At 42.4% G+C, this 27,170-nt stretch overlaps 3 protein-coding genes across 10 annotated transcripts; 1 reads left to right on the forward strand and 2 right to left on the reverse strand.

Moving 5' to 3' along the window:
- Positions 1–783: 783 nt before the first annotated feature.
- Positions 784–7,547, reverse strand: dpf2l (D4, zinc and double PHD fingers family 2, like). Of its 5 annotated transcripts, none has more exons than XM_058649184.1 (11): positions 7,463–7,547; positions 5,752–5,912; positions 5,165–5,272; positions 4,674–4,867; positions 4,413–4,505; positions 4,026–4,110; positions 3,503–3,637; positions 2,808–2,939; positions 2,301–2,413; positions 1,900–1,981; positions 784–1,186 (listed from the first exon to the last, which is right to left on the reverse strand). In XM_058649184.1, exons 1-11 carry the CDS (start codon positions 7,492–7,494, stop codon positions 1,101–1,103), a joined length of 1,221 nt encoding a protein of 406 aa, XP_058505167.1. In that variant the 5' UTR covers positions 7,495–7,547; the 3' UTR covers positions 784–1,100. The 5 variants fall into 5 exon arrangements, with proteins under 5 accessions (XP_058505167.1, XP_058505166.1, XP_058505164.1 ...); XM_058649183.1 differs by having other exon boundaries at positions 4,674–4,870; XM_058649181.1 differs by lacking the exon at positions 7,463–7,547 and adding an exon at positions 6,182–6,307 and having other exon boundaries at positions 4,674–4,870.
- Positions 7,548–7,874: 327 nt separating this feature from the next.
- Positions 7,875–11,180, forward strand: ttc9c (tetratricopeptide repeat domain 9C). 4 transcript variants are annotated; one of them, XM_058649188.1, is made up of 5 exons: positions 7,876–8,141; positions 8,720–8,840; positions 9,344–9,704; positions 10,013–10,195; positions 10,695–11,180. In XM_058649188.1, exons 3-5 carry the CDS (start codon positions 9,347–9,349, stop codon positions 10,820–10,822), a joined length of 669 nt encoding a protein of 222 aa, XP_058505171.1. In that variant the 5' UTR covers positions 7,876–8,141; positions 8,720–8,840; positions 9,344–9,346; the 3' UTR covers positions 10,823–11,180. The 4 variants fall into 4 exon arrangements, with proteins under 4 accessions (XP_058505173.1, XP_058505171.1, XP_058505170.1 ...); XM_058649187.1 differs by having other exon boundaries at positions 8,720–8,830; XM_058649190.1 differs by lacking the exon at positions 8,720–8,840 and having other exon boundaries at positions 7,875–8,141; positions 9,363–9,704.
- A 75-nt stretch (positions 11,181–11,255) lies between these two features.
- Positions 11,256–25,045, reverse strand: si:ch211-168f7.5 (nuclear pore complex protein DDB_G0274915). Its single transcript, XM_058649180.1, has 4 exons — positions 24,397–25,045; positions 16,407–16,626; positions 14,920–15,162; positions 11,256–14,731 (listed from the first exon to the last, which is right to left on the reverse strand). The coding sequence occupies exons 1-4, from the start codon at positions 24,607–24,609 to the stop codon at positions 12,198–12,200; spliced, it is 3,210 nt and encodes a 1,069-aa protein (XP_058505163.1). The 5' UTR covers positions 24,610–25,045; the 3' UTR covers positions 11,256–12,197.
- Between the last annotated feature and the right edge of the window lie 2,125 nt (positions 25,046–27,170).

Genomic DNA, 27,170 nt, shown 5'->3' on the forward strand with positions numbered 1-27,170 from the left:
CAGACATCTTGCTCATGACGTCACGCACCGTATCGGCTCGCTAATGGAAAAGCAAAATAACCGCGCCGCATCATGCCGAGGCGAGTCGAGTCGCACGAGTGGAAACCCGCCATTAGACATCTCTAATTCTTACACAGTGGACCTTTAAATAAAGACAGTTTGAAGCAACGCCTGATGGAGGATTAAAAATGACATGAACGTGTCAATCCCATGTGCCCCGACCTACAGTTCATGCTCAGCTGTATAATGTTTTGGTGAAAACTACCTGATATATCAAGTGACAAAACCTGTGGTAATAACTGTATAGTAATAACATGAGCCAGGATTTTGTGCTAACAGCCTAAGAAGTGAAAGGATGAATTCTTTCTGCTGCCATTTTAATTAGAACTAGAAGGTTTTAGTGATTGTAAGCTCTGTGTGTTTATTGATGATGATGATGATGATGATGATGAACCTTGGTACTGACTGGCTTCACTCAGGGAAAACCTCTCAAAGACAATCAGTACCTCAAGTCCATGAGAACAAGAACAATAATAATAACAATGATATAATAATAGTAGTAATTATATTCTTTGACAATACACGTTGTGAAGTTTTCTTTTTTCTCCCACATTCAGGGAGTAAAAATAGATCATTTGGCAGAAGAAAAAAAAATTGTGTCACCTTGACAGTACACACTGCGTCATGAAGGAGATAATTAGCGTGTGATGCTAATCTGTTTGCTCCTCGGAGTTCCCATGGAGACAGCAGTTTCTATGGTTACTTCATGCTCTCTGTATCCTCTGTGTATGTGTGTGTGTGTGTGTGTGTGTGCACACTGTGTTGTACTAGTCTGATATGTACATATGTGTTTTGAGGGCTAGCTGCAGGGACTTTGTAGGCAGAGTGGTAAGTGACGTTTGATCCCCATCTTGTCTGATCTGAGGTCTGTTTTGGTTTCTGAGGCCCCTCCCCCCTCTGAACGCTGTAGATATGAAGGCTTCTGAAACTGATCTGTAATCTGACTGTCAGCTGCATCTGGACAGAGAGCGCCGACATCCCAACTGAGACGAGGTCTGACGTCTTCTACTGGGGGTGGGTCCCCACTTGCTGATGTGACATCACTCGGGGGTGGAGCTCTGGTTCTGCTGGTATATGGAAGCTTTGTCCTTCAGCAGAGCCAGACACAGGTGGCAGCTCCAGCTCCCTGTAAAAACACACAAAGAAGAGTGAGGGCGGAATGTGGAAGTGGAGGAAAATACATCAAGTGTCGCAGTGATTCATTTCAGAGGAACATGAGCAGGTTTTTGTCTGTAAAACATCACAGCAAACTGTTAACTCCTATTTAGGAAGAATAACTAAATAGCTTTAAAATTTGGAAACAGTTTAATGGTTTATGCAATTGAGAGATGCATATACTGAGTGAAACTCAGTGAAAATATCTGACCATTTGGACTTGGGAGTATTTTTAAGCGAAATACTCAACCTTCTCAAATTGTAGCTCTACAGTGAAGAGCTACAGTAAAGTGTTTATTTGTTTGTTCGACTACCACCACTACTACCAAACTAACTTTTTACTAACTAATAAAGATTATTGTGGCGATGTATGAACCCGATAACTAGTTCACGTTTATATAGCATAGTATGGTTTTCTTTCACTACTGTATAACAGACATCTTTGACATGTATTAATTTCCTCCCGTGGTTGTTGTTGGGACAATTACCAGCATCTGAATGATGCATTTAAAGGTTACTTTGTCCTGTGTAGATTCCGATGAGCTCTCCAAACACACGAGTGGAGAATAAAGGCTCAGATCGGACCTAAGGGGAGTTTTGCGATGATGAAAGTGACCTTCATGGCAAAGGCTTTATGAGCAGCACAAAGAAACACAGAACAGGATAAAAACATTGTGAGCTTACCCTCAGGGGGTTCAGTCATGGGTGGGGTTAAACAGTACATATGGTAGCCCCTGTCACAGTCATCACAGAACAGCAGCTGGTCCTAAGAAAACAAGAGATCACAAATTTAATGTCAGCTTTTGTCTGAAAGCACCTCAAGCTGTTTTTAGAAGTTTTTACAACAGTGTGGATAAAGTGGTAGACAATGAATAGATAAATGGATGGATTTTTCTTGTGTTTTCGTAAAATATGTATTGTACGGGGGGCTCGGTAGAGAAATAGGCGAAAAAGAGATCAGGGTTGCAAAGTTCCGCTTTAATCATATTTGTAAAATATCTAGAAAAAAAAACAGTGAAGTCAAATTCAGTGAAGTTTTTAAACACTGAGGATATGTTCGTTAGGATTATTGTTAAAGGGCTCACGTCGTTCTCTGAGGTGCCACAGACGTTGCAGCATTTGCACTCAATGCACTGCCAGCGATAGGTCTTCACCGCCGCCATCATCACAGGTGTGAACTGCAGACATGTTGGGTGGCCTGTAAGAAGGAGAGGGAAGGTGATAAACATCAGGCACATCTACAAATAGGCACAGATAATCAAGTGAAGCGAAGTGTGAGCACTGCATTAAAAAGTGTGCATCTGCTCTAGGTTTGAGGAATTCTATAATCCAAAAGCCAACTTTCTCCAGGTGGCTGCAATGTCTTGCAAAAACAGTTCTCGTTTGTCATCTTTATTTGTAATAGTAAATAGTTATTTGTAATAGTAGAAGTATGTACAATGAGCAGTCAAACATGGTTATGTCAAAACAGAACAAACAACCTCCTCCCTGCCTCTAAACAGTTCTGTCTCTTGTTTGGAATGGTAAACATTGAGCGTGAGTCTTAGAAAACAGTCAATTTAGTAGTGGTAGCAGATGTGACGAGGTCATACCTGAGCGTCCACAGTCTGAGCATGACACCAGCCCCTCTGATTGGCCAGTCTTCTGGTTTAAGGTGGAATCTCCCAGACAGAAGTCACAGTAATCGTTGGGTAGTGCCAGCCCATTGGGACCCTTCTTAGTAGCTGAGTGGGGGAAAAAAATTTTAGTGCACACAAGGACTATAACACAAAACCATTTTGAACAATGTCCATCCCATCTTCTTTTACATAAAGCTGGAAAGTTACTACCTATCGTAATAGAGTTTATATATATGTTTGTTTATGCAAACACCACCCACTAACCCAGCAACTGGCTGATGATGCAATAAATCATGACCCAAACTAATAAATGACAAGTCACATTTTGAAGGTTGAATGTGTTTGCTAACACGGTGTCGCATGCACAAAAGAAAACAAACTGCGAGTTGATGGATATGTTCAGGGGGGAAAAAAGAGAATATGCAGAAAAAATAAAAAAATCCCAGAATCCCAACAATGCAGTGAAGAATATGGAGTGTAATGCCCAATTTGGGATACAAAAACAGTATGAAAATCAAAAAATGAAAAGAGTGAGAGGAGAAAAAAACAAGAATGAGAGAGAGACTTCTTTTGCACAAACACACACATGCTACACAGCATGCAATCAAACCTCCCTCCTCTCTTTCTTTCTCTCTGTCTCTCTCTCTCAGCACTAGAGAGGGACTCACTCTTCTGTTCCTCAGGCTGGCGAGGAGTGGGTGGTGCCTCGATCTCCTCGTGGTCCTCGCCCTCCTCCTCCGCCAGGTGAGAGTGCGTATAGTGGTAGCTCAGGCCAGGACGGTTCTTGTAGCGCTTTCCACAGACTGACACACAAACACGGTCATACAAAAGTGTTACGTGATGGCGGCTAATTTTAAATACTGTCCAAAAAAGGCCCACGGTGGAACCACAAAACGCATCATCTCAAAATCACCTTTTTGTTATTTTTCCAAAACTAATTTTCACACATATTTCAAACTCAAAGCTGAGGTGAGCATTGAGCTAAGGCCGGCAGCAAGTTACTGAGCACACACAAAGCGACATCTCAACAAAAAACAAAAACACAAAATGCAAATTTGGCAACTTTTCCAATTTCTCTGTTGTCTAACATTAGAATACGTCTTTAAGGCCACACCATGCATGGCAGAAGGCAAAAGCCTTTCGAGGCGATATGCATGACACAGGCTTAAAAAAAAGGAAGCTCCTACTCACTGTCACAGGCATAAGGTTTGTCCCTCTCCTCCAGCGCTGCGGCTGCAGCCTCCGTTTTCTTTTTGCCGTTCTTGTCACTGCGACCCTACAGAACACATTTAACAGTTGGAACAGACATTACTGAACAAATGTTAAGTTAATTGATGAATAAAACATCAGTAAGGGCTCTTCGTAATATTATAGAGCAGAAGGTGATGCCATTAAATGTCTTTAAAAACTAAAGTTACAGATTATCATGCAAAATCAAACAACAACTGACTCATCATCAAAACCTGAGACCATTAACTGTTGACATTTTCCTGTAAAAACAATAAATGGTGGAATAAAAAAGATGCTGAACTGTTAGCTGTGAGTAATCAAATGAGAAATTAGGGAAAAGGCACATACCTTGGACTTGCTCTTGCCCCGTCTCTTGGGAGTCTCATCCTCAAAGTCTTCATCGTCCAAATCATCCAAGTAGTCATCATGATCCAGGACTCGCTACAAAAAGCAGTTATTTTGAAAAGAAAAATCTTGAACCTAATCTGGATGTTGAAAGCCAACAAACTTACAACCACCTAAACCCATTCATATGCAATGTGCTTCAGTGTGGTATAAATACAACCTCAAATATGTTTAATTAAAACTCAGCCAGCTTTGAGGTCTGACCTTGCGGATGCGCCCAGATGATGTGTGAGTGGCGGCGGACGTAGCAGGAGGCTCCACAGCGGCTGTGTCATCCTCTGGGCCGCGGTTGTCTGCTATGCCACTCCTCCTGTCGAGAGGCTCCCCTTTCAGCAAGGCCTCCAGACTGCTGCCATCAACAGGCCCAATTGCATCACGCTTCAGACCAATATCCAAATCTGCTGCAAACACCAAAAAAAGTCATGCATGCAAAGACATCACAGGACAAACAAAAACAATTTAAATAAACCGATAATTAGGGTTGGGTATCATTTGGGTTTTTTTCCCATAACAGTGCTAAATGAATACTTTTAAAACAGTGCCTGTACCAGCAGTACACAACAAATGTTTCACCTTCAATTAAGTTTTATTTATTTATTTCTTTGAAAAACTTTTTTTGTCAGCTATGCACGAGCACACAAACTGGTGGCGTTACACCAGCATGGGAGCAAATGCCGTTTCATCAGAACAAATACCTGTTTTGATAGGTGGGAAAGCCAAACGAGGGTCCTCAGGGGGATGAGAACGCCGTTTCTTCCTCCAGCGGCGGGCTGGGTAGGTGTAGAGCTGCCCTGGAGCTACACCTATTGTGAAGTGCAACATCACAAACAGAAAAAAACAACAACATATGAAGAAATTAGGGCCTTGCAAAATCAAAAATAACAACTTGCCAATGCGTGCATGCATCAAATTAGTTGTTACTGGATAATTTGGCAACAAATGCTGTTATGGTAGTCTTAAAAACAAACTTTATGTAAGACGCAGTATAAAATAAAGGCAGTGGGTGGCGGTAGAGGTCAACTTACATTAAGCCAAACATGTACCCTTGCTGTTAAAAGGTTAATAAAGCAGCTTCAGTAGTATGGTTATCATTAAAAATAACTGTACATCACAATATGTATTGTACTGCGGCCTCTGCATTTTAATAATATACTGTATCTTATAGTGGGGTTGTAGAAAATACTAAGTCCTAGCAAAAAACATTTAGCAAAATGATCAAAGTATATCATACATGATAAAGTGTAAAATTGTATTCACTTGCTAGTCTGGACTGATTATATACCTGCACTCCGGTGCCTCTTCTCCATCCAGATGTAACAGTTGGACTGAGCTACACCAGTCTGAGAGTCCAGGAAAGGCATGAGGATGCTGCGCTCAGCACAGAGACGAGCGTTGTAACTATGACACTGCTCCATGGCATCTCTGTAATACTGCTCTCCCAGTCTGAAAGGTGGAACACTAACAGGTCAGCTAACACTGACCTTCATAAACATGTCAAATGTAACAGTTTGAAAGTACTTTTAGAACAGTTGTAGTATTCCACTCTATTGTAACACTTAAAATTATACTAAAGCTACAGATAACTATTGGTTTATGTTTGCCATTTGACTAGATCAATGTTCAGGCTGGTTAATATTTATGCATGGAAGGATTATAACAAGAGGAAAACAGGAGTGGCTGGTGTTATGTGCCTTCTGGTTTCCACAGGTTACCTTGCAGGTGCACGCTTCCTGTTCACATCCAGGCGTGTCCTTTTCAATTTGCATCTCATATTTGCCTCAGCCACTTACGCAAAACAAATGAAAAAATTCCACAGAGTCACAAGCGTGGATCTACTTAGATATTTAGAGATATTTAATCTATGAAGTACCCCAAGTGCTCCTGTGTCAAAGTTAAACAACACCCTTTAATTATGTTTTTTTTTAACTTCAAAGTCAACAAAGACGGAACAAACAAACACGCTTTAAACATACAGTTTGCAAATTTGACGCAAGGCTTTCATAGTCTTATGTGCACAGTGCATAACATTATATATAAAGATAAATCCTAGTGTATAATACACTCACTTATTTATGTACACTTGTTCAACTGCTTGTTAAAGACAAGTAGACATAGTCAAGGCGAGCTACTGAAGTTCAAACTGAACATCAGAGTGGTGATTTAAGTGACTTTGAAAGTGGCAGAAACTGCTGACGGCGTGAGGCAGTTCTCTATGCAAAAACGGTTTGTTGATTCCAGAGGTTGAAAATAATAACTTCAACTTCTACCACTAATTACAGGGCATGCAAAGAGAAAGACCACCTCATCGTCATCTTAGTTGATATTTAGATTTCTTTGCAGAGCACACTGTGTTACCGTGTGCATTAAACGTGTTTAATAATGAGTGACTTGGATGATCTTGAATTACAACGGTAGGCGATAAGGCGGCCTTCCTCACAAAATACATGACATAATATTGTCTTCACTCTCGCGGCAGGTTGTCTCATCAGAAAACTGCTCACACGCTGATCAGTCACTTCATTTAATATCAGGACGCTCACATGGATGAGTACAGACGGGAGGGACGTGGTCGGAACAAAAGGTTGATTGTTAGCGAGCATTTCGTCACAACAAAGCACCCGCCAAGCTCAATGTGTGTGTGTGTGTGGGGGGGGGGAGGAAATTAACTGTCTCCTTCATCTGACCAGCAACAGATAGAACATACTGTACGTATGAGCCACTTAAAAACACGGCCGAGAATCTAATTAGTGATGGACAGCAGATAAAACACAGCTCCACAATGAGTTCGCTTCATTAACATTGTCCCGCAGCTAACAGGCTAACCCTAGCTCGGTGGACAACGTTATTCTCTTGGGACAGTTATTATATTCCCGGTTAAGGACACGACGTTTACTGTCTTCAACATTACGCAATACCACAACGACAAATCGAGTGCAACTGCGCCTCTGATAGTTTGGTCGTTTTACTCTTGGAATAAATGTAGGTAAACTTACACTTTCACAACACTGTCGACGGCCGCCGCCATGATTGCTGATTGCGGTTGTGTGGAACGCCACAGCGCATGCGCGAAAACGTCACTGGCCGTTACTGCCCCGAGCGGTGACAATATAAAATGCAGTTACTGCATAGATTTTCTTTTTTTTCTTTTGTGGAAGCCCGTTTCCGCCACATACTAAAAAAAAAGCAGGTCATACTTTTGAGATACTATTTCATAATAATGAGATACTATGTCGTAAAAAAAAATAGATAGTCATAATTATGAGATACTAACTCAATAATGATGTACTATCTCTAAATACCTGATAATTATGAGACGCTAAGTCATCATTTCAAAATAGAATTGCATTATTATGACGTTGTTTGGAATATTTAAATCTGACTGCTCTGGCTGATGAAACCATTCAAACTCTCTTTCCACTCCACATACCTTATAGGTGTGCTAAAAACAGTAGGAATATAAACACAGGACTTATCAGAAAATATTAACAAGTGGTTTGGTAAAGATTAGAGTAACAGACAGTAGAGGGCAGCATCACGCCGTTGTTGCGTCAAGCTTGCAAAACCCGAAGAAGAAGATAGTAGGTAGCACATCAACAACAGCAGAATGGTTGTTTAACAGAGGAAAGTAAAGAACAGCTCCTGTTTGATGATCTTCCGTGGCACCTTTTTAAGGTAATACTTCATAGCTCACATTTTCATGTACCAAACTAACCGTTTAAATGTGAAGTAAGTGAACTGGACGTCGTTCGTGTGAGTGAGCAGGTGACACAGCTCGGTTAGCTGTAGCTACAAACGAAACTTTACACAGAAGATAATAACAGCAACGTTGCGGTTATGTCACTAGAATTCTGTCTTCTTCTTTGTTTCAAACTGATTAAGCCAACAATTTGTGCTGCATTGTACTGTTTGTGTTTTGAAGAGTAAAGTGAGTGTGACCTAAAATGTGATGCATCCATTTTTGTCTATCAATCCTATTGACTCCATTTTAATGAGCGCACAGATTTGTCACAGAGATTACAGCTTCTTAGATGTGGACATTTTTCTGCTTTCTTCGCTTTATTAAAGTGAACCGAATCTTTTCTTTTGTGAGCAAAATATATTATGATAACATTTTGAGGTCAAGGAGACATTGACTGGTATCTTCCACCATTTTATGGAAAAAAGCTTTGGTTTTAGCCCTGAATACCAGCACAAAATGCTAGGCAAGTGCAGCATGAAATGCTTAAGAGCTTCTTCTTCTTCTATGGCAGACTGTACACCAAGATGTGCAATGATGCCCTCCACAGTCCAAAGATGGAAGAAGAGTTTGAAGTTCTTTATCAAAGTTCTCATCCTTCTTTATCACAGTCCAGTGCTCCAAAGTAAGTGGAGGTCAGTCTAAAAACATGCAGAATGGACACTCTAAATCAGGGGTCACCAACCTTTTTGAGACCAAGAGCTACCTGAAGGGTAGAGAATAATATGGAGGGCTACCATATTAACATTTTATGCAATTTACCATTTAAATTATGAATATTATGCATTTAATTGCATACACATTAAATCCAGTGCTTACTCCTAATGATTATCACAGTTTTTATAAACAATATCAGGACATTTTACTGAAGTGAAATGAGCCCACGGGCACCTCGCTGGCTGCTCGCGGGCTACCAAGTGCCCGTGGGTGACCACTGCTCTAAATTGACAGTAGGTATGTGACATAGTCGTTAGTCTCTATTGACCCTGCGATGGACTTTCAACCTGTCCAGTGTGTACCCCCCCTCAGCTGTGATTGGTGCCAGCCTGCATGTATGCCAGAAAATGAATGTATGTAGAGGAGGCTCTTGAATGGCCTCCGAGCACATTGATTCACACTTGGTTTCTCATTTTACCAGCTAATGATCTCCACTGCAGAAATGAACGCTGTAGCTGGGGAGGAGAGTTCAGATGCGCCAGTGGCTTTAGCAGCAGGAGGGGAACCACCTGGCATCTTGATGCACCGACAGACATCAAATCCAGTTTGGCCTTTGTTGGAGGAAGCTGTCAAAATGAAAATGGAAGGAAACGCTTTCTATAGGGAGAAGAACATTCGCTCAGCCATCGGCCGATATCACCGCGCTCTCCTGATCCTCCGAGGCCTCGACTCTGAAGTAATGACGTCATTGAAACAGTTTGGAAACGGGATGCCTGCTCTCACAGCAGAACAGGAGGCTTCACTGAGGAGCACACAAGTGGACTGTTACAACAACTTAGCTGGTAGATAAAACAACACTACTTGTAATGCTGAAAGATCACTAATATATCAAACAGGTTTTAAACACTATGTGACATAAACCTTGCATATTCTTTTGTAAAGTATTAAAGAAGTAGCTCCTGAAAAACTGAAATAGTTTCCTATCACTAGTATTGCATGCAGTACTTGGCACCACTCCTACCAACAAATCTCTCTCCACTTTTCTGTCTCTCAGCATTTTTCTGATTGCTTTAAAATATAAAAATGGCAGCCAAGTGCAATATTTCTATTTCAATATATTTACCTGTATGTACATATCTATCTCTTCCAGCCTGTCTGTTGCAGAAAGAGAGTGTTAACTATGCACGTGTGCAGGAGTACAGCTTGCGGGTGCTGCATTTGCGACCAGGCAATGTCAAAGCACTGTACAGGGCAGGAGTCGCCTGTTTGGAGATGGGAGATGCACAGGCCGCCAAACAGTACCTTGCCCAGGCTTGCAAAGCGCAACCGAATGGTGAGAGAAGAGCCAGCAGGGCAGGGCTGACAATATGCTCTTTGTGTTCGCAGAATGCATTCACCCACTTTTATGCATCACTTTCACTTTTAGTAAGTTCACAGACCAATACACTGTATGTGCACTACTCTATTTTCCACTTAGAGAAAAATAGATGTGAGATGTGCAAGCAAAAAGGTGAAAAGGTTCCAGTGTAGTAGACGATGTTGAGTTCAAACAAGCCAATTTAGAAGGATATTACATTACATTACATTACATTGATATGACATACATTGACATTGGATATGACTCAAATTTGTCCTTATTCTCTTTTGCTTACATTTGTTCAATTAACAGGAGTATGAGGTATTTTCCATACCCAAGGATTCAGAGAGTATAATGTATATGTACCTATTTAGCCATTCTACTAATTTATTGCAGTAAGTTCTGATTTTCTTTCACTGATATTTGGCTCTGTCACCTACATATCTGAAAAATGCCTTTCCACACTTTCTGACAGATGCTAATGTAAGGAAGCACCTGCAAAGGGCCGAGGAGAAACTGCAGAGGGAGATCCAAAAAGAGAAGGCCTTGTATCGGGGAATGTTTTCCTCCAGAGAACAGGTTAACCAAACCAATGGAGATTAGCCTGCCGGCTCACTGCACCAAACTGAAGCCTCAGCCCGAGAAAGACTGCTTTCAACTGAGTCAACCGAGCAATCACATACATTCAACACGTCATGAATGTTACGGCGTCTCCTATGCATTTATGAGCTGAACTTGGCAGCATATGGTTTGCATGTTATAAAGGATACTGCAACAGTCAGAGGGGAGGTAAAGATGTTGCTGCTGAAAATAGAGACAGTACAGATCTTAGTTTCCTAGCAACGTGGACACAGGACTCGCACACTACTCCGACTCCTGATAATGCTTCTGTGATTGCAGTTGTCTGTGGTGTGAGTATTGATTTCCTGAATTTTCAAGTAAAATATTTTTTTATAAATCATTTCCAAGTGGTGTTGGTGTCTTTTTCAACAAACATACAGCATATGGTAATGTAGGTAGATGTCAGCTTTTAGTTTTCTTTTATTATTCTTCAGCCATGAGGAAGCCACTTTTTGTTTCCAATAACTCATGAGTATTTTTAGTCATTCAATATTTATTTGAAAATCCTGAGCACAAAAACCAGGTAAAGAGTATTTGCTTGGTTTCAGTCTTTGTTTGACCAATGTTTGATTGTACTTCGGAGGCAATGTTGCCCATTAACAGAGAGGAATATTACATTCTCACAATAGCTAGAAACATTGAACAAGTCACAGAGCAGCATGCAGAAGAGGGTGTACACGTATAAATTCAAACTCATGGTTACAGGGAGATTTAACCATTATACAATGAAGCTGCCAATATTCAATTTGACTTGGGTTTTTTTTTCCGTTTTTTTTAAATGGGCTACTTTTAAGATTGAAGAATCCCAGAATATTGTTGAAATATAAATCCAGCATATGCATGATGACAAATTGAACTGTAACCTACATAAACAAATCACCTCTATTATATATATTTTTTTATCACTGGCATTTCTTTGTGGGCCATGCTACATCCCACAGTTTCTTGTACATTTTACAATGATGCATTGTCAAGGAAGACTTTAGAAGAGTACACACTTTACACTCTTATTATGACACAGATCTTTTTAAGTGGCTAATTAAAAAGGGTTTGTCTTTTCTCAATTTATAAAGATCTTACTGGAATTGATGTGAACAAATAATAATATTAGTAGGCTTTGCAGACGTCACTGCCTGAGATGAAGTTTCATGATAGTGGTTAATAAAAACTAATGGCATATATTTTATAACTAGTATTTCAGAAGTAGTAAATCTGTGTAATCAAATACAAATCTTTGATATTTCAAAATTAAAGTGATGGCACTTCCTATTACATGGAGTGTAATAACAGCCATCACTGGTAGTTCGAGCAGAACACATGGAAGAATCTACTGTAATAATTATTCATTGTACAAATGTCACTTCTTCGATGGCTTCCGTTTGAGACTCAGTGACCTCATTGAGCCAAACACTCTCCTCCCCAAGTCCTTTAGTGATCGAGACCGCTGGAGCGGCATCCGTGAAGGAGGGGATGGAGAAAAGGAAGGGGAGGAGAGAGGGGAAAGTGAGTGGCAGCTGCCTTCAAGGCTCTGAGAGCGAGAAAGGTTAAAGAGGCTTGCGGTGGATGACAGACGTTTATCGTCCTCCCTTGCTGTAAGTAGTCTGACCCCTTCATCCTTGTTGATGCCCAAGCTCCCCTGTCCTACGTCAAATGAGGAGACCCAATGTGACCGCTTTGCATGCTCCTCGCTGTGGTTACGAGGCACCAGCAAACCTTGGGACTCACTTCTGAATAAAGCCCTTCTGGAAAGCCTGAGGCTGGAGCTATGTCTCTCCCCATCTTCTTTCCCTCTCCTCTTTGAGAAGAGTGGCGAGCTATCTACTTTTGGCCTCTTGTCATTACTGCTGGATGAAGCCTTTACCCTGGGTTTCTCCCTTCTCCAGCTCCCAACACTGTTCCTCCTCCACCCGTAGCCATACTCAGCTCTGTCTATGTCTTCCCTGTCTTTTTCTGACTCTTTGGCCCAGCGCCGTCCCTCAAAGCCCCTCCACAGTTTGTTGGAGGTCTTTTTTGATGTCAGAGCTGCTGCCTTTTCCTCCTCCTCACACCAAGCAGCACTGAAGTTCTCTCTCTTAGCATAGCTGCTTACTGTGGCTGCCCTGATCAACTTATGGGACGCATGCTTTCCTCTGTATAGCCCTTCTCCCTCTGCCTTCTTCCATGCACCACTCTGCCGAAGTGATCCTCCTCTTGGTTGGATGCCACCATGCTCCAAAGGAGAGGTCCTTGTGTTGGTGTGGGGAAGGGAGCACTGGAAGGGTGCATCCCGACGGAAAACGGAGAGAGGGGTGGGACCCATGGGGGACGGCTGGAGAGGCCGTGGGGGGGAGCGACCTCTGGCAGTGGGGCGGGAGGCCGGGGAGGAGGCTGTGGAAGAGGGAAGATCAGATGGGGAAGGGATCTGCTGGTATTGGCAGTGAGAGGAGTAATGGGGAGAGGGAATATGCATAGGCTGGTAAGGGTGAATGGGGCTGCTGGAGTGTGAGAGAGGAGGGGTGAGACTGGACTGAGATTGAGGAGAATGAGTGACACTGAGGGACAGCTGTATTGGTCTCTGGGCATTCAGATTGGTCAATCTAGTGTAATGATGTGATTGATCTGTCTGGGCTGTCAGGTGAGATTTACTGTGACCCCTCACTTCACCTGCACTTTCTGTTTGGAAACAGTCAATATCAAGCTCCACACCTTGTTCCATCAGTCCAACCACAACAGCCCTGGACAGCCCAGAAAGGCGGGAGATTTCTCCCACCATAGGAGAGTCTTCACTTAAGTTGGTACTGGCGCTGGACTCTTGAATCAAGCTGCTACGCTGAGACCCAGGAGCTGATCCACCATTTGTACCAAAAACTGATGGTCCAGCGTCTGGTGGCGCGCCACTGCTCCAGTCTAATGAGCGACAGAATGATGATGATGATGATGTTGATGACCCATATCCAGTATTTGGTACGGACCCTGAAATGACCTCCAGAGAGCTGCGGTGGCTCAGGCTGCTTGGACAAGTTGAAATGCGAGGGCGAACTCGAACTGCTGGGGTGGGTGTAGCAGAGGAGAGAGATGTGGCAGCAGGAGCTGCAGTAAAGTCACTCCTGAAAGCTCCACAACTGCCACCTTTGGAATTGTCCACGGTTCCCCTGCTACGATTTAAACCAGAAGCCAGGTTCAAGTTAAGGTTAAGATGCAGATTTATATTCACGTCCTCTCCAGTTGCTGAAGGAAGGTTTCCCAGGTTGATTGAGTTCCTTGTGGCCTTTTTCGCACTAGTGCTGAGGCCGACTCTGGCTGAATTTCCCAGCAGTGACCTACAAGGAGTGATGCTGCCCCCTGCCATTATTGAGGTTGTGCTGCGACTTTCAAAAGCAGAGAGAGACTGGGTTGAACCATGACTTTTGCCAGGGGTGCAAAGGCCTCTGTGCATGACTGGAACTGGGGTGGTAGCTAAGAGAAGATCAGAGGTGGAGGAGGTTACCCGACTGTGGTACTGATGAGCCAGACGAGAGATGTAGTGCTCCAGCTGCGTGACAGAAGCCAGCGTAGCAGACTGCGGAGGCTGGAGAGGCAGAGCTGGGCTTTCGTTTGAATCCAATGGATCATCATTTTGAAGCCCCTCTGGACTCATGGACACTGATTGCTCTTGGTTTTGGGAGGTGAAGAGGGGACTCTGAAGGGCAACGGCATGCAAAGGACTTGGGTAGGGGTAAACCTCTTTGGTCCGACGGGATACCAGGTCAGTACAGAAGCGAGAGTCCAGCTGGGGCTTTGAATGGAGGGCAGAGTTTGAGCGAGAGGAAATGAGGTCAAGAAGGGGGAGAAGTGAAGCAATCAGGGAATCTCCAAGTCCTGAGTAGAGGTCCAACAAAAAGCTCAGACCAGTTTCTTCAAGGTCACTTGTTCCTGTGTGACACATGATGAGATTTTAGATAACTTTATATAATTATTATTCCCTGCATAATTAAACAATAATCAAACACCACTGCTAAGTACTGTACTCATTGTTTAAACTACACTAAGCTGTCTACTGAAAAGTCATATTTACTTAAAAGAATCCAGAAAACACGGCTCCATTATCTGCACCAGCTCACCTGAAACTGGAATGCCTTCTGTGTGTTCAGCATCCTCCAGGCTGTTCTGCATTACAGGCTGCTCTTGCTGGTGCTTTTGCACTGCACCTTCTGACCACAGGATGTCTGTGTTGTCTGTAGAAAGAGCAGTCTGCTCCCACGGCTTCACAGGTTTGGCCGGCGGCACTGGTCCTCCCTGAGCGGCATCACTGGACACAGAGTAGCAAGAGTCTGACAGAGAGCTTCCGCTGACTGAATAGAAACCTTAATAAGAGAGAGGGAAGAATATTTAGTACTATGTAACATCAGCATATTTTCTCAAATGGTTGATGTTTTCAGTATCCTGACCTTTCTGATTTTTATGTAACATGCTTATATTTTACATTAATTCTCTATTGGGTGCTATATTTACAGTATTTCTTGGCTAATTTTAGTTGTGGATTGTCTTGGTCGTCAAGGTGACTCCATGGGCTTCACCTTATCTGTCCAACTGCCAAGTGGAGATGTGTCAAACTCAAGGCCTGTGGGCCACATCCGGCCACAATGCAATTGTATTCGGCCAGCGATATAATAGGCAGATTAGGGCAATGTCCTTCTCTAATTTCGCCACTGTAAATACACGCGTTATCTCGGTGAGATGCAAGGCACAAAGTAGGTGTGTCCGAGGCAGAACGTCAATTAAACCAATCAGAGTTTCACTTGTCCTTCCATTTAAAAGCCAGGTGTGCCTATGTCCGGCATGCTTGTCTGTGAGGTGAAGGTGTGTGAGCAGAATAAATGCAAAATAAAAAAATCATAGATGAAAATCAGTGTTTACAAAGAAAGGTTTTTGAAACTATAAGGGAACTTTTTAAATTTTAAATATTTAGCCACGGGTAAATCAATTCATTTTATTTTATGAAAAAAGTATCACTAATATATCTTTATATAACACATCCTTAATCTAATGTTTCTTTAATCTTCTATAAGCCTGGTTATAGAAGTAATTGAGTTTGACACACCCCTGGCCTAGTGGAACCTTTCTGAGGAATGTTTTTGTACCCACAGTGTTTAGTTTGGGCGTAGAAAAAGAGAAGCAACATCAGTTAAAACTCGCCAAACAAAGACATCACCAACAGAAACTAAGATAAATTCCAGGAGAAAGACGTCACGGTGCTGGATCCACTGTTTGACTAACAATAACATGCGGTTAGCTTCATAAATGTATCACAGAAATCTGAAGTAATATTGAATTTGTCCGACTTATGTTATATGTAATATAATAAAAAGAGTTGGGTGTAAATGTAGAGACACAGGGACCAGAGTTACAATGAGACAGAAACTGAATGAGGCAGTGTCAAGTCACAAAGAGTGTAAGTAAATAGTGTAGTTAATGTTTAAATGGAATTCTCTGACACAACGTGAGCTGTAGTTGTAACAGAAGGTGAAAAACTCTGTTGATCATCGTACAAGTCAGTGCCGTTATCGCTCGCTGTCAACTATTTTGACCCTGGAACAAACATTTCTACCTGAACTAGGTCTGGAGTCACTGTCCAGGTGGATCCCACCACTGGGGTCTGGTGTTGGGGGAGAGAGCAGGTCAGAGGGGGCGTCCCACGACAGGGTGGACCAGCGTGAATTACTTCTCCTTGCAGATGAGGAGTAGACCGTTCCATCTCCTGAATGACTGCCACAGTCGTCTGCGCTGCTCTGACAGGGCAATACTATTATATCTGAAGAAGAGGCGGTCTGGAAAAAAGCAACAGTGGCACAAATCAAATATCACAGTATGTTTCTATGACAACATACAAACAGCACATTCGTAAGAATCAAACACGTTTTTCTGTCTATGAGCGTGGAGCGTTCACAACCGTTAAAAAGACGATGTTTACGCTGTTACAAAATAACCCAAATAATATCAAGTCAAATTAAATATGGACTATTATACCACCAAGCGGGTGTAATTGCACATAAGTGTTCACCACTGTGAAAAAAGGTTGGTTCATTTTAGTGGATATTTCTGTATAAATATATATAGTAGTGAGGGAGCACTGAAATGTAATTAAGTAGAATCAGAATGTAGCATTAAGTGGAAATACTTGCAAAAATATCTTTGAACAGTGTAGTGTTCGCAGTTACTTTTCACCAATGACTCCTTTGCACTGCATAAACAGAATTTAACAAATGATGTATATGCAATAAGCTCTGTGTGCCCATTATATCAATAATGAGACATCACATCACACTGTGCTTCCTGGAACAGGTCCCAAACACACCAACAATTGTCCTATCAGGTTAGCAAAAGTGTGCCTCAATTTCCCAGATTAGCAGAGGCTTGTTAGAGTAAAGCCCCCTCCCCCCTCTCCTCCAGTTATCCTTTAAAATCCCCCAACCCAGCCCTCCTGGACAGGAGCCAAGAGCCCCCTGCATTAGACTGATGGAGTCCAGACAACAGAGACACTGAGTGGCACTGATCAATCCTCTTGTTGCTGCGGAAACAAAACAGGTAGTGACTCACTGTTGGGGGAGAGAAGGGGGATTCAGAGGATAATGGAAGGAAGACAGATGACGTAACAAAGAGCAGCCAGGGTGACAGAAGGGAAGGGGGGATGGACTGGGGAAGTAAAAATAAGTGGAAGAAAGAGTTTCAGACTTTGACTTGCCCTCGGCTTATCTCAACTCTGAAGGATTAGGGAGCTTCGACTCACTCCTGAACCCTATCTACTTTTTTTTTTTTTACCTCTCCCTTTTCCTTTTATTCACGACAAATGTGCAGTGAGGAGCAGCTGAGTGGGTGACTGAAATGAGCAAGAGGGACAAAAAGAGAGACCGAGAAATAAGAGTGAGTCACTGATAGAGTGAAGGTGGGGAGAGAGTGGTGAGCGGTTGCTGGGTGAGAGAGAAGGGCATCTTGAAGGACCCCCACCTCCCCCGCACTCCCCCTTGACAAATACCCCCTTACTTGGGTAATATCCTTGGAGCCAGCCGCCCCCTACTCACCATAGCTACAGCTGCTCGCTCTCCAACTCCTGCTCACTTTTCCTCCCACACAGAACCACAAAACAGCACAAACAGACGAGGCGAAATATTTAACTTAGCCTCAGCATGAACTCGCACTAATCCTGTCTCGCTGTGATTTTCACTCGCTTTTATATTGTGTTGTACGTTCTGCTGCCAAATCCCACTTTTGCACTCTCCTCTTGCTGCCGTAAAATGTGTCCATTTTGTCATTCCACACTTGTATGTAAGATGCGGGTTAAACCTTTAGAAAGTCCTTTGAAGGTGTAAATATCTGCAGAAACAAGCGTCTACTTCTCTATATAACAATAATAATAATAATCTGTCAGCAGCCTAATGCACTGCACATTACAGGATATGATGTTACACAGACACCAGTGATGATCAAATCATAGGCGAGTGACACACAAGTGGGTGAGGGTCTGTAATGTGACACCCCAGCAGCACAGACCCTCCTTAACAATACACAGAAAATGTATCAGGTGTGTATCATCCACACACACAACACTACTGAGGGCATTATTTCATCACGGCAAGACCAACTGCAGCGGTTTTTACGATGTTGAGGCCGAATAATTTAGTCAAACGTTGCCTGGGTGGAAGGAGCGCATGGTGTGAGAAGTACAAGCTCGTTCCACGTTGCACTTATTGTTTCATGCATTATTAATGTGCTGTTGAAATGTGACGACAGCCCACACTGAGTATCTTCAGCTTCTCGGTGAAGTTGAGCGATGCACTCCTCGAGCTTCACTGCAACTGAAACATTCAGGTGGATTTTTGCAGACTTCCCGAGGCCAAAAACCCCACAGACAAAAGCTTTGTCACTCCACAAGTCAGGATAATGGCTCTCGGTGTAAGACGATGCTTCCCTATATTAAACTGAATGTCGAAGGCAGGGCTGCCTTCAGTAAGATGAAACAGACACACATTTTAAGGACCTTCACTTTAGTGTCGAGAATCACAATCTTTTAAAGAATACTTCACCGATTTGCATTTAGCTTTGTATTACTAGAATAGGGATAGTATTTTTTAAAAATTGTGCTTCCCAACCTCAGTTTCCCTTGAGTCGAGAACTATATTCATTCTTTTTTTTGTTATGTGCCCACCAGTGACACTTGGTCCGAGCCTTGAACGCTGCAACGCTGATTCGCACTTTTTAAAATGACCTCTGCAGTTTGGCGCAGGGGGAATATATATATAATATAATATAATATAATATAATAAATATATATATATACACACACATATATATACATACATATACATACATACTTATTGCCAATAATCGATTAATCAAGTAATCGTTTGGTCCATAAAATGTTGATCAGTGTTTCCTCAAACCAAGAAAGGATGATGTTCTCAAATGTCTCGTTTTGTCCAAAAACCAAAAACTATTCTGTTTTAATGATTTCTTTGTTATATGGAGCAAAGAAACCAGAAAATATTCACATTTAAAAAGCTGGAAAATCAGAAATCAGCATTTTTTTATTTATTTTTTTCCTTTTTAAATAAACCTGCATGCTGCTTAAATACTGGACCTCATCACATGCTTAAAAAGACGACACCACACAAACATAATCCCAACCTGATTAATATGGATTTGCTCTCTCTCTCTCTCTCTCTCCCTCTCTCTCCACTACAGAGAAAAAGATGAATCACATTTCAAGAGGTTGATTCAAAAATAAGTCGAGAGCGTTATGTTATGTGTCAACTAATCCTCGGCTTACAAAATAGTTATTTTTATGAAAGCAGAACAACCGGTGTTTAAAAAAAATGATGTTACATAAAGTGATGGATTTTGGAATGGCGAATAAAATACATGAAATGGAAACTCACTATGAGAATTAGAAACCAAATAGAAATATTAGAATAATTGATGAAGCACGGTCCCTTTCTCCTTTCTATTAATATTGCAAAAAAGAACTTTGAGTGATTTATAGATTGTGATGTACCAACAGGTTTACTTAAGTATGTATGCGTGTGTGCGTGAATGCACCTGTGAATATGTGCATATTTATGTGTGTGTGTAGGTGTATACATCTTTTTTTAGCATGTTATAGATGAGGGCTGCACAGTTATTCAAGCAAATGTGGTCAACAGTGCAACATGAGCAAGTGCAATATCCAAATAATGTGTTTTTGGTCAAAACAGCAGTGTTGCAGAAAAATCTTGCTCTGTGCGTGTCTTCGGATTTTCTTTTCGTGGAAAATTACATCATATATGAATCATAAATCAAAGCATAGCAAAAGCAATATCCGTCTAAATAATCACAATATGATAAACATTTAACATGCTACTTAGAAAAAATGTAACAAAAAAATTCAATAAAATAAAAAAGGATATAATGTGTCTGTGGATTAAACCTGTACATTTCCACCTTTATGGCAATAAGTAAAAAAGCAGCCATCTTTGGTTTCTCTGCTGCTGCATATTTTAAACTAGTTGTGGTTGATTGCTTTTGCACAGTTTGTTTGTTTGTCTGTGTGTGTGTGTGTCTGTGTGCGTGTGCATGTGTTGGTGGAGGTCAGAGGGCAGACTGCCAGCCTGCTCTGCCACCCTGGCAGCTCCCTTCAGAGGTGAGAATGAGCAGTGCTGCTCGCTCGGCCTCGCCACAGGGGAAGCACACAGGAGATGTTGGTGGGTGGCTGCTGGTGAGAAAGGCAGCACGTTATCAGACACATATCCCTGCAGACGCCCTCACTCAGATGGGACTGTAATTCTGCTCCTTGCACTGGTGAAGATACGTTTTATTATTTTAAGCTGTTTTCATATAATAAAGATAAAATAATAATTCTTTTAGCACGTTCTTGTCAGGCTGGGCAATCGTTTGGTCAGTCTTGTTTTGTCCACAAACAAAAATTAGAGAAGTTAAAATGATAAATCCATTATCAAAATAGTTGCCAATTCATCGTCGTCCTTCCTCGTGCAATACGATAATCGATACAACAGGGCAAATATCAGTATTTTAATTAATAAATTAAGACGCTAAGTATCACTGGGCATCACTACTTGAAGTCTCCTCGTGGTGGCGCTGTTAAAATGAATGAGGGGAAACGAGTGGAAGTTACCTGGCCAAAGAAGAGGGAGTTTAAAGCGGGATAATGTCGGAGAAAGCTACGTTTAGAGATGCTCCATCCACATTCAATATGTATGCACTTTCAACTTTTCACGTCAACGTTTTGTTGTTTTCTTCAGTTCGACAGATATCGTGATGCATCACCAGGAGCAAAACTTCTGGTACTCTTTAATATTCCTACGGCTGGTAATTCTATTACTATTTTGTATTTATATTTTCATACCGTATTTGTTTACATTTATTCATGTGGTCACTTGTCTATGCATGATCGTATTGCTGCTGGGACAAGTTAATTTCCTGAATTCCGCCAGTCAAATCTAATCTTATCCTTTTCATACTATTTTGTGAAATAAAAAAGCTGTGCCCGGGCTTCAACAGCAGAACATGTACTAATGTGCTGCAGGCTGCTGCTGCTGCTGACTCATACCACTTATTGGTATTGAACACACATATTCACAGTGGAATAACACTCTGGGGCAAAGTGAGCGTGGTAAAGTGTTTTTTAGTGAATGTGGATGACGGTCAAATAATATTAATGTTGCCAACAATTACCCATGTGTGGTTAATATATTTTAATAAATACATAAAAAAACACAACCTATCACTGGTTTGTCAAATCTGGAAATGATCCCAATACTAGAAAGACTGAATTTTTTGGGGGGGGGGGAAACCCACACACGTAACATCACACAGCTCTGACATCACTGCTGTATCTTACATTGTTATGGTTTCACTGCTGGAAGGAGGATCATTTCACACAAGGCGCTGCCTCCACACATGTGCCTTGTCCAAACAGTAGTAGTATAAAAAAAAACAATAGATTCAGTTCAAAAGCTTCAAAAGCAGTGAATACTCACACTTTGAAAAGTTTCTTTACATTTCTAAATCGGTTGTCAACACAGTTAGTGGAAAAAGTCACTCATCACAGCATGAACATGTTATGTGTCTGGTTTGTCACACCCAGGAATGATTCAGAGATCATCTGTGACGCTTCTCTGTACAGCCATGCATATCCATCATGGAGTTTCAGCCCACAGATCTGCACACACAGGATTTGACGTTACGAAGGGAGATTACTCTGGGTGAGGTTTTAGTCTTGCGGAAGAATTTCAGCGAGTAGGAAATGTTTATTTCTATGTAGTGCTGAAAGTGTCTCTTTTTTTTTTTATAAATCAGTGCCCTTGGAGGCAGAGAAGCCTCCCCAATGTTGTTAATAAAGGCTATTCTATTCTATATTCTATTTAAATACATTGATTAATCAACAAATACTGTAAAACCTAATGATTTTTAGTTTGCAATAGGGATGAACGATTTTGAATAAATATCTTATTGAGATTATTTTGACATCATTATTCTCATTTTCATTCAGAACACATGTTTAAAAAATGATCTGTGAGAAACAACACACATTTTGTCTTTAACAAATAATGTGCCTTTACAGCCACACTAAACACTATATCGGACCTTTTTGAAACTCTGGTATTACTTAATATCAGTATTTTCTTGCCCATTTTTTTGTCTCCATTTTGTCCTCAATATAGATTCTGCTGTGCCAAAAATTTACATCTTGCTGACTTCACAGGTTGTTTTAGTTCATGTTCAGGAATAACGGATGAGACCAAACTGCGGCCTGTGTATCCACAGTCCTGTTCACATCCTGTCCTACTGTATTACATGTCAACCCACATTCCCCACATTCTCACCACAAAAAGACCCGGGTATCCATTTCAGGACAAAGGTTGGGAAATAGGTTTCTTTCTTTTTCCCATGAGACTCGAGATCACCCGTCTTCGCCCTCCTCAGTGGAGGTCACACTCTCTCTCCACGGGAGGATTTTCAGGTGACAGTCAGTGATGGAATGTATACCTTCACGGTCAGAGTGATGTGAATGTTAAAGTGGTTTCCAAGTGACCTTTACAGCTGATGAGCTGACACAGACAGACAAACAATGCAACAGTGTCTGGTTGCTGGTTTGTGTATTAATATCTCGACTGAACTAGACTTGGTTTTAGCACCTGTGTGTGTGTGTGTGCACACGCGCTTTTGTTACCTCTTTTCTGGCATAAATACTGACCTTGTCAGGACCAGCAGTCCTTTATGGAGACCAAAACCTGGACCTAATTTCTGAGAGACTGGTGAAGTTTATGGCTACAGTTTGAATTGTTTGTAGGTTTAGGATAGAGTTAGGCATTAACTGGTTATGGTTTGGATTAAGACTTTAGTCAATGCAAGCTCTTAAAAGGATAGCTGCGCAAACCTGTGTGTGTGTGTGTGTGTGTACATGTACATGTCTGATGTTCTGACTCAAACCGATTGTTGTGGGCTGTAAAGGGCTTTTTGAGGGTTAGGAATAGAAGGTTAAGAATAGGTTAAGTGGCACCCAGTTAATCTGTACTCCTGTTTTGAAACTTCCAGAATCCTAATTTGGTTGGTGCCATGTAAATGGTAAATGTTTGTTTTTATATAGCACTTTTCTAGTCTTGACCACTCAAAGCTGCTTTACACTACAGATTTGCCATTCACCCATTCACCCATGTTTTCATACAGCACGTTTTTTTTTCACACCCATTCACGCTGCCAACACAGCCAACGTGGGTTTAAGTGTCTTGCCCAAGGAAACATCGGCATGTAGACTAGTGGAGCCGGGAATCGAACCCACAACCTCCCACTGAGCTACCATCACACATGTTGATGTTGTGCAAATTAAAGTTCACAATTTGTGCTCTGATTGTAGCTGTCAATTACACTAACGTCAACTCTCCTTCCTCGTCTATTTTCCTCTAAACAGGGACATCATTTACAATATTAACATCATGTGCTTTTGTACCAGGCACGAAACTAACTAACCCCCAAGAAAAATGTTGACAGATGATGCAAATCAAGTGAAAAGTAGGTGCATTTTTTTGTGTTCTTTTTTGCAACCGCCCCCTAGTGGCTATTCAGTATAGATGTACTTCCACATTGGCATCCTCAGGAGAACCAGAACACTTTTTATATGGTCTACAATTAAGGTTAGGTTTAGGATTAGGCATTTAGCTGTGATTATTCGTGTTAGGGTGAGGGGCTAGGGAATGTGCTTGGTCTATGCATGTCCTCACCAAGGAAACCGTACAAGAATGTGTGTGTGTGCGTATCGGTCTACCACAGCTTTCCTATAACCTTGAGGCAGCAGGGCACAGAGCCAGCACCCTGACCCTCACTGACATGTGTTTAATGATCGAGTTTGCATGCCTGGAAGCTCCCCGGCACCATCTTAATCAATTGGTTATTCAGCTGTGGGCGCAGCCATGCGCCGCCAAATGTGCCTGTGAGCCGCAGGGAAACTGCCTCGTTGGCAGCGCACCATCATCCCCGCATCCATATCTAATAATGTCTTCATGTAGCCTGGAGATCCGGGGTATGAGCTGACAGACGCATGGACTGACCTGTTGCCGGCGGGTTGTCGCAGCTCCATGCTCGACGCTCTCCTCCTCCTCCGCTCGTGGCTCCTCCAGAGCGGCGTCCACCATCTCCAGGTGTTTGCACCTGAGCAGCTCCAGCTCCAGCACCCCGGCCAGCGTCGCTTTGAGGCGTTCGCCGATGCGGACGCGCTCGGTGCCAGACCAGAGCGAGTTCACGCAGCTTCGGCGGGCGGCCATCCTCTGTCGAAATGCCGGGAAGACGGAACGTGGGTGCACCGCTGACCACCACTCAGTTTACCGCGCTGTGGGTGAAAGGGATCTATGGTCCAGCTGGTTCAGGTAGAGCGGCACAGGTGCGCATGAGCGACAGCAACATAGTGACCACTTGAACTACCGCAACATGACAGTAAATACAGTCCACACCATCCGTAAAAACGCGCCACGCAGCCAGGTTCAGACTGCGCCAGCACCAGGAGAAATGACCCCAGCGTTTGTAACGTGAGGGGACATTAACTGCCCATGTGTCACATCAGCGCAGGCTCCATTTCCTGTTGACATTGTCTCTGCTATTAATGCCACTTTAAATGTAACCCGGTGCGCCGGAGTCGCCTCGATGCCGCTGCTGCGTCTGTTGCTCCGTGCGCAGCGTCTGCCTCCAGTGACTGAGACAATGCAACAGACAGAGCAGCAGAAGGAGGAGGGCGACACCGTTACATGTGGGAGCGCACACAGTCAGCGGGGAGGAGGAGCCACTGCACCAGGCCTGCACGCTGATTGGTGGGGGAAGTTTTTCGAACGGACTCACGACGGAAAAATCTCCCCATATCCAAGTTGACTGAACACGCACGGTGCCAGAGGACAAACAGTCCCAGTGTGGAGGAATGTGAGCAAGTGCAACTGTGAATCAAGTAGACAGTTACTTTCCCATTCCACAATACTTTAAATATACAGGATATGTTGAATTATAAAAGTACATCTACTGCCATTAATTGGATTTCTGAGATAATAACTGTATTTCACCTTTTTTATGGGCCATTTGCACAGGGGGGTCTAGTTTGGTCAGTAGGGGCCAGTTCGGGAGAAAAAGACATCGATATAATAATATTTATGATGATATTTAACATGATTTCAAAAGAAAAGTGTTTGAATATGGAAGATAAATAGTCCACAATATAAACGTATTTTAATGATGCAAAATGAATCAATACATTTTTTTTTTTTAAAATACACAAATAACTAAATACAACTTGATTAAGTGGCCGGCCACATGTGGCCTGCGGGCCACGAGTTTGAGACCTCTGCTCTATGTGCTCAGTAACACCTGTGTTTTTTTCTACTGAAAGGTCAAAATGGCTGCTGTGCAAAGAGACAATTTTACCGTTCACAAAAGGAAAAAAGCACAGGAGTAATATCAAACTAATGATGGCTGAGTTCCATTAAGCTGCCTCAGTGTATGTCAGGGTGCATGCTGGCTTATTACGACAGGACAGAGCCAGTTTTAAAGGGGTCGTTCAGCTATTTTCAAGTGTGATCTATGTAAGTATTTACACAGAGTAAGCACTGACTTTGCTGAGCACGCCGCCATCTCTGAGAACTGCAGCTTAGGACGCACTCTGGCCGAAAACATAGCTGCCGCGAGGGACACAAGGAAAAACATAATTTAACCACTTAACAAAAGGAAAGGCTCACCTAATTATATCTGCACCAGCTCAAGCTAATGAGATCTTAATATATTCACATTTTCTGCCCATTAGAAAACCTTTCCCAGCTGTATTTAACTCAAGTGGTGGCTCTGAAAGCTTGTGACTGAGCCGCTGTGTTGCTATGTGTGACTTTAATAAGTCCAGGCAAATTAAAGTAGCCACCAAACACCGTGACGTCAAATCAGCAGCACCTCACGTATTGTCAGTCAGTCAGTCATCATCTACCGCTTTATCCTCTGCCAGAGGGTCGCGGGGGGTGCTGTGCCAATCTCAGCTACATCGGGCGATAGGCGGGGTACACCCTGGACAGTTCGCCAGTCCATCGCAGGGCCACACACAACTAGAGACAAACAACCATTCACTCTCACACTCACTCCTATGGTCAATTTGGAGTGTCCAATTTACCTATCCCCACATTGCATGTTTTTGGACTGTGGGAGGAAGCCGGAGAACCCGGAGAGTACCCACGCACACACGGGGAGAACATGCAAACTCCATGCAGAAAGGCCCTTGTTCCAACCGGGGCTCGAACCCGGGTCTTCTCGCTGCAAGGCGAGAGTGCTAACCACTACACCACCGTGTGGCCCCCCTCACGTATTGTGTTCTTATGAAATTCTATTGTATACTAGTATTTCACAGTATTTTAAAAAAATATACGTAAATAAACGTATCAGAAATACTACCCATCCCTGTATAAGTGACAGGTTGGGATGACAGGTGCATCATATGTTGGTGTAACTTTTAACTTTCAACCAGCAGAGGGAGATCTTCACCTACAGAACAGCTATAGTCTCCCTCCTATGCCTGACCAGGGTGTGTAAGTGATAACTGAGTCCATCCTATATTCTCTGGAATGATCTTCAATTTAAATATGTTAAACTCCTAACTGAAACAGCAACATTAAAGTCTGGCTTTATTATATGTACCTAATAAAGTGGCAGCCTATATATAGAGCCTATATAGAATAAAAGAGACTCTGGAATTTCTATATTATTTCACTGGACACGGAGGAAACAGTGATAGAAACACTGGTATCTGCCTTTAAACAACGATAATGTTGGAACTCTAACCTTTCAACCCTCTGTTTTCCAGCTG

This window comes from Solea solea, chromosome 14 (assembly GCF_958295425.1).
Source record: "Solea solea chromosome 14, fSolSol10.1, whole genome shotgun sequence".
NCBI lineage: Eukaryota > Metazoa > Chordata > Actinopteri > Pleuronectiformes > Soleidae > Solea > Solea solea.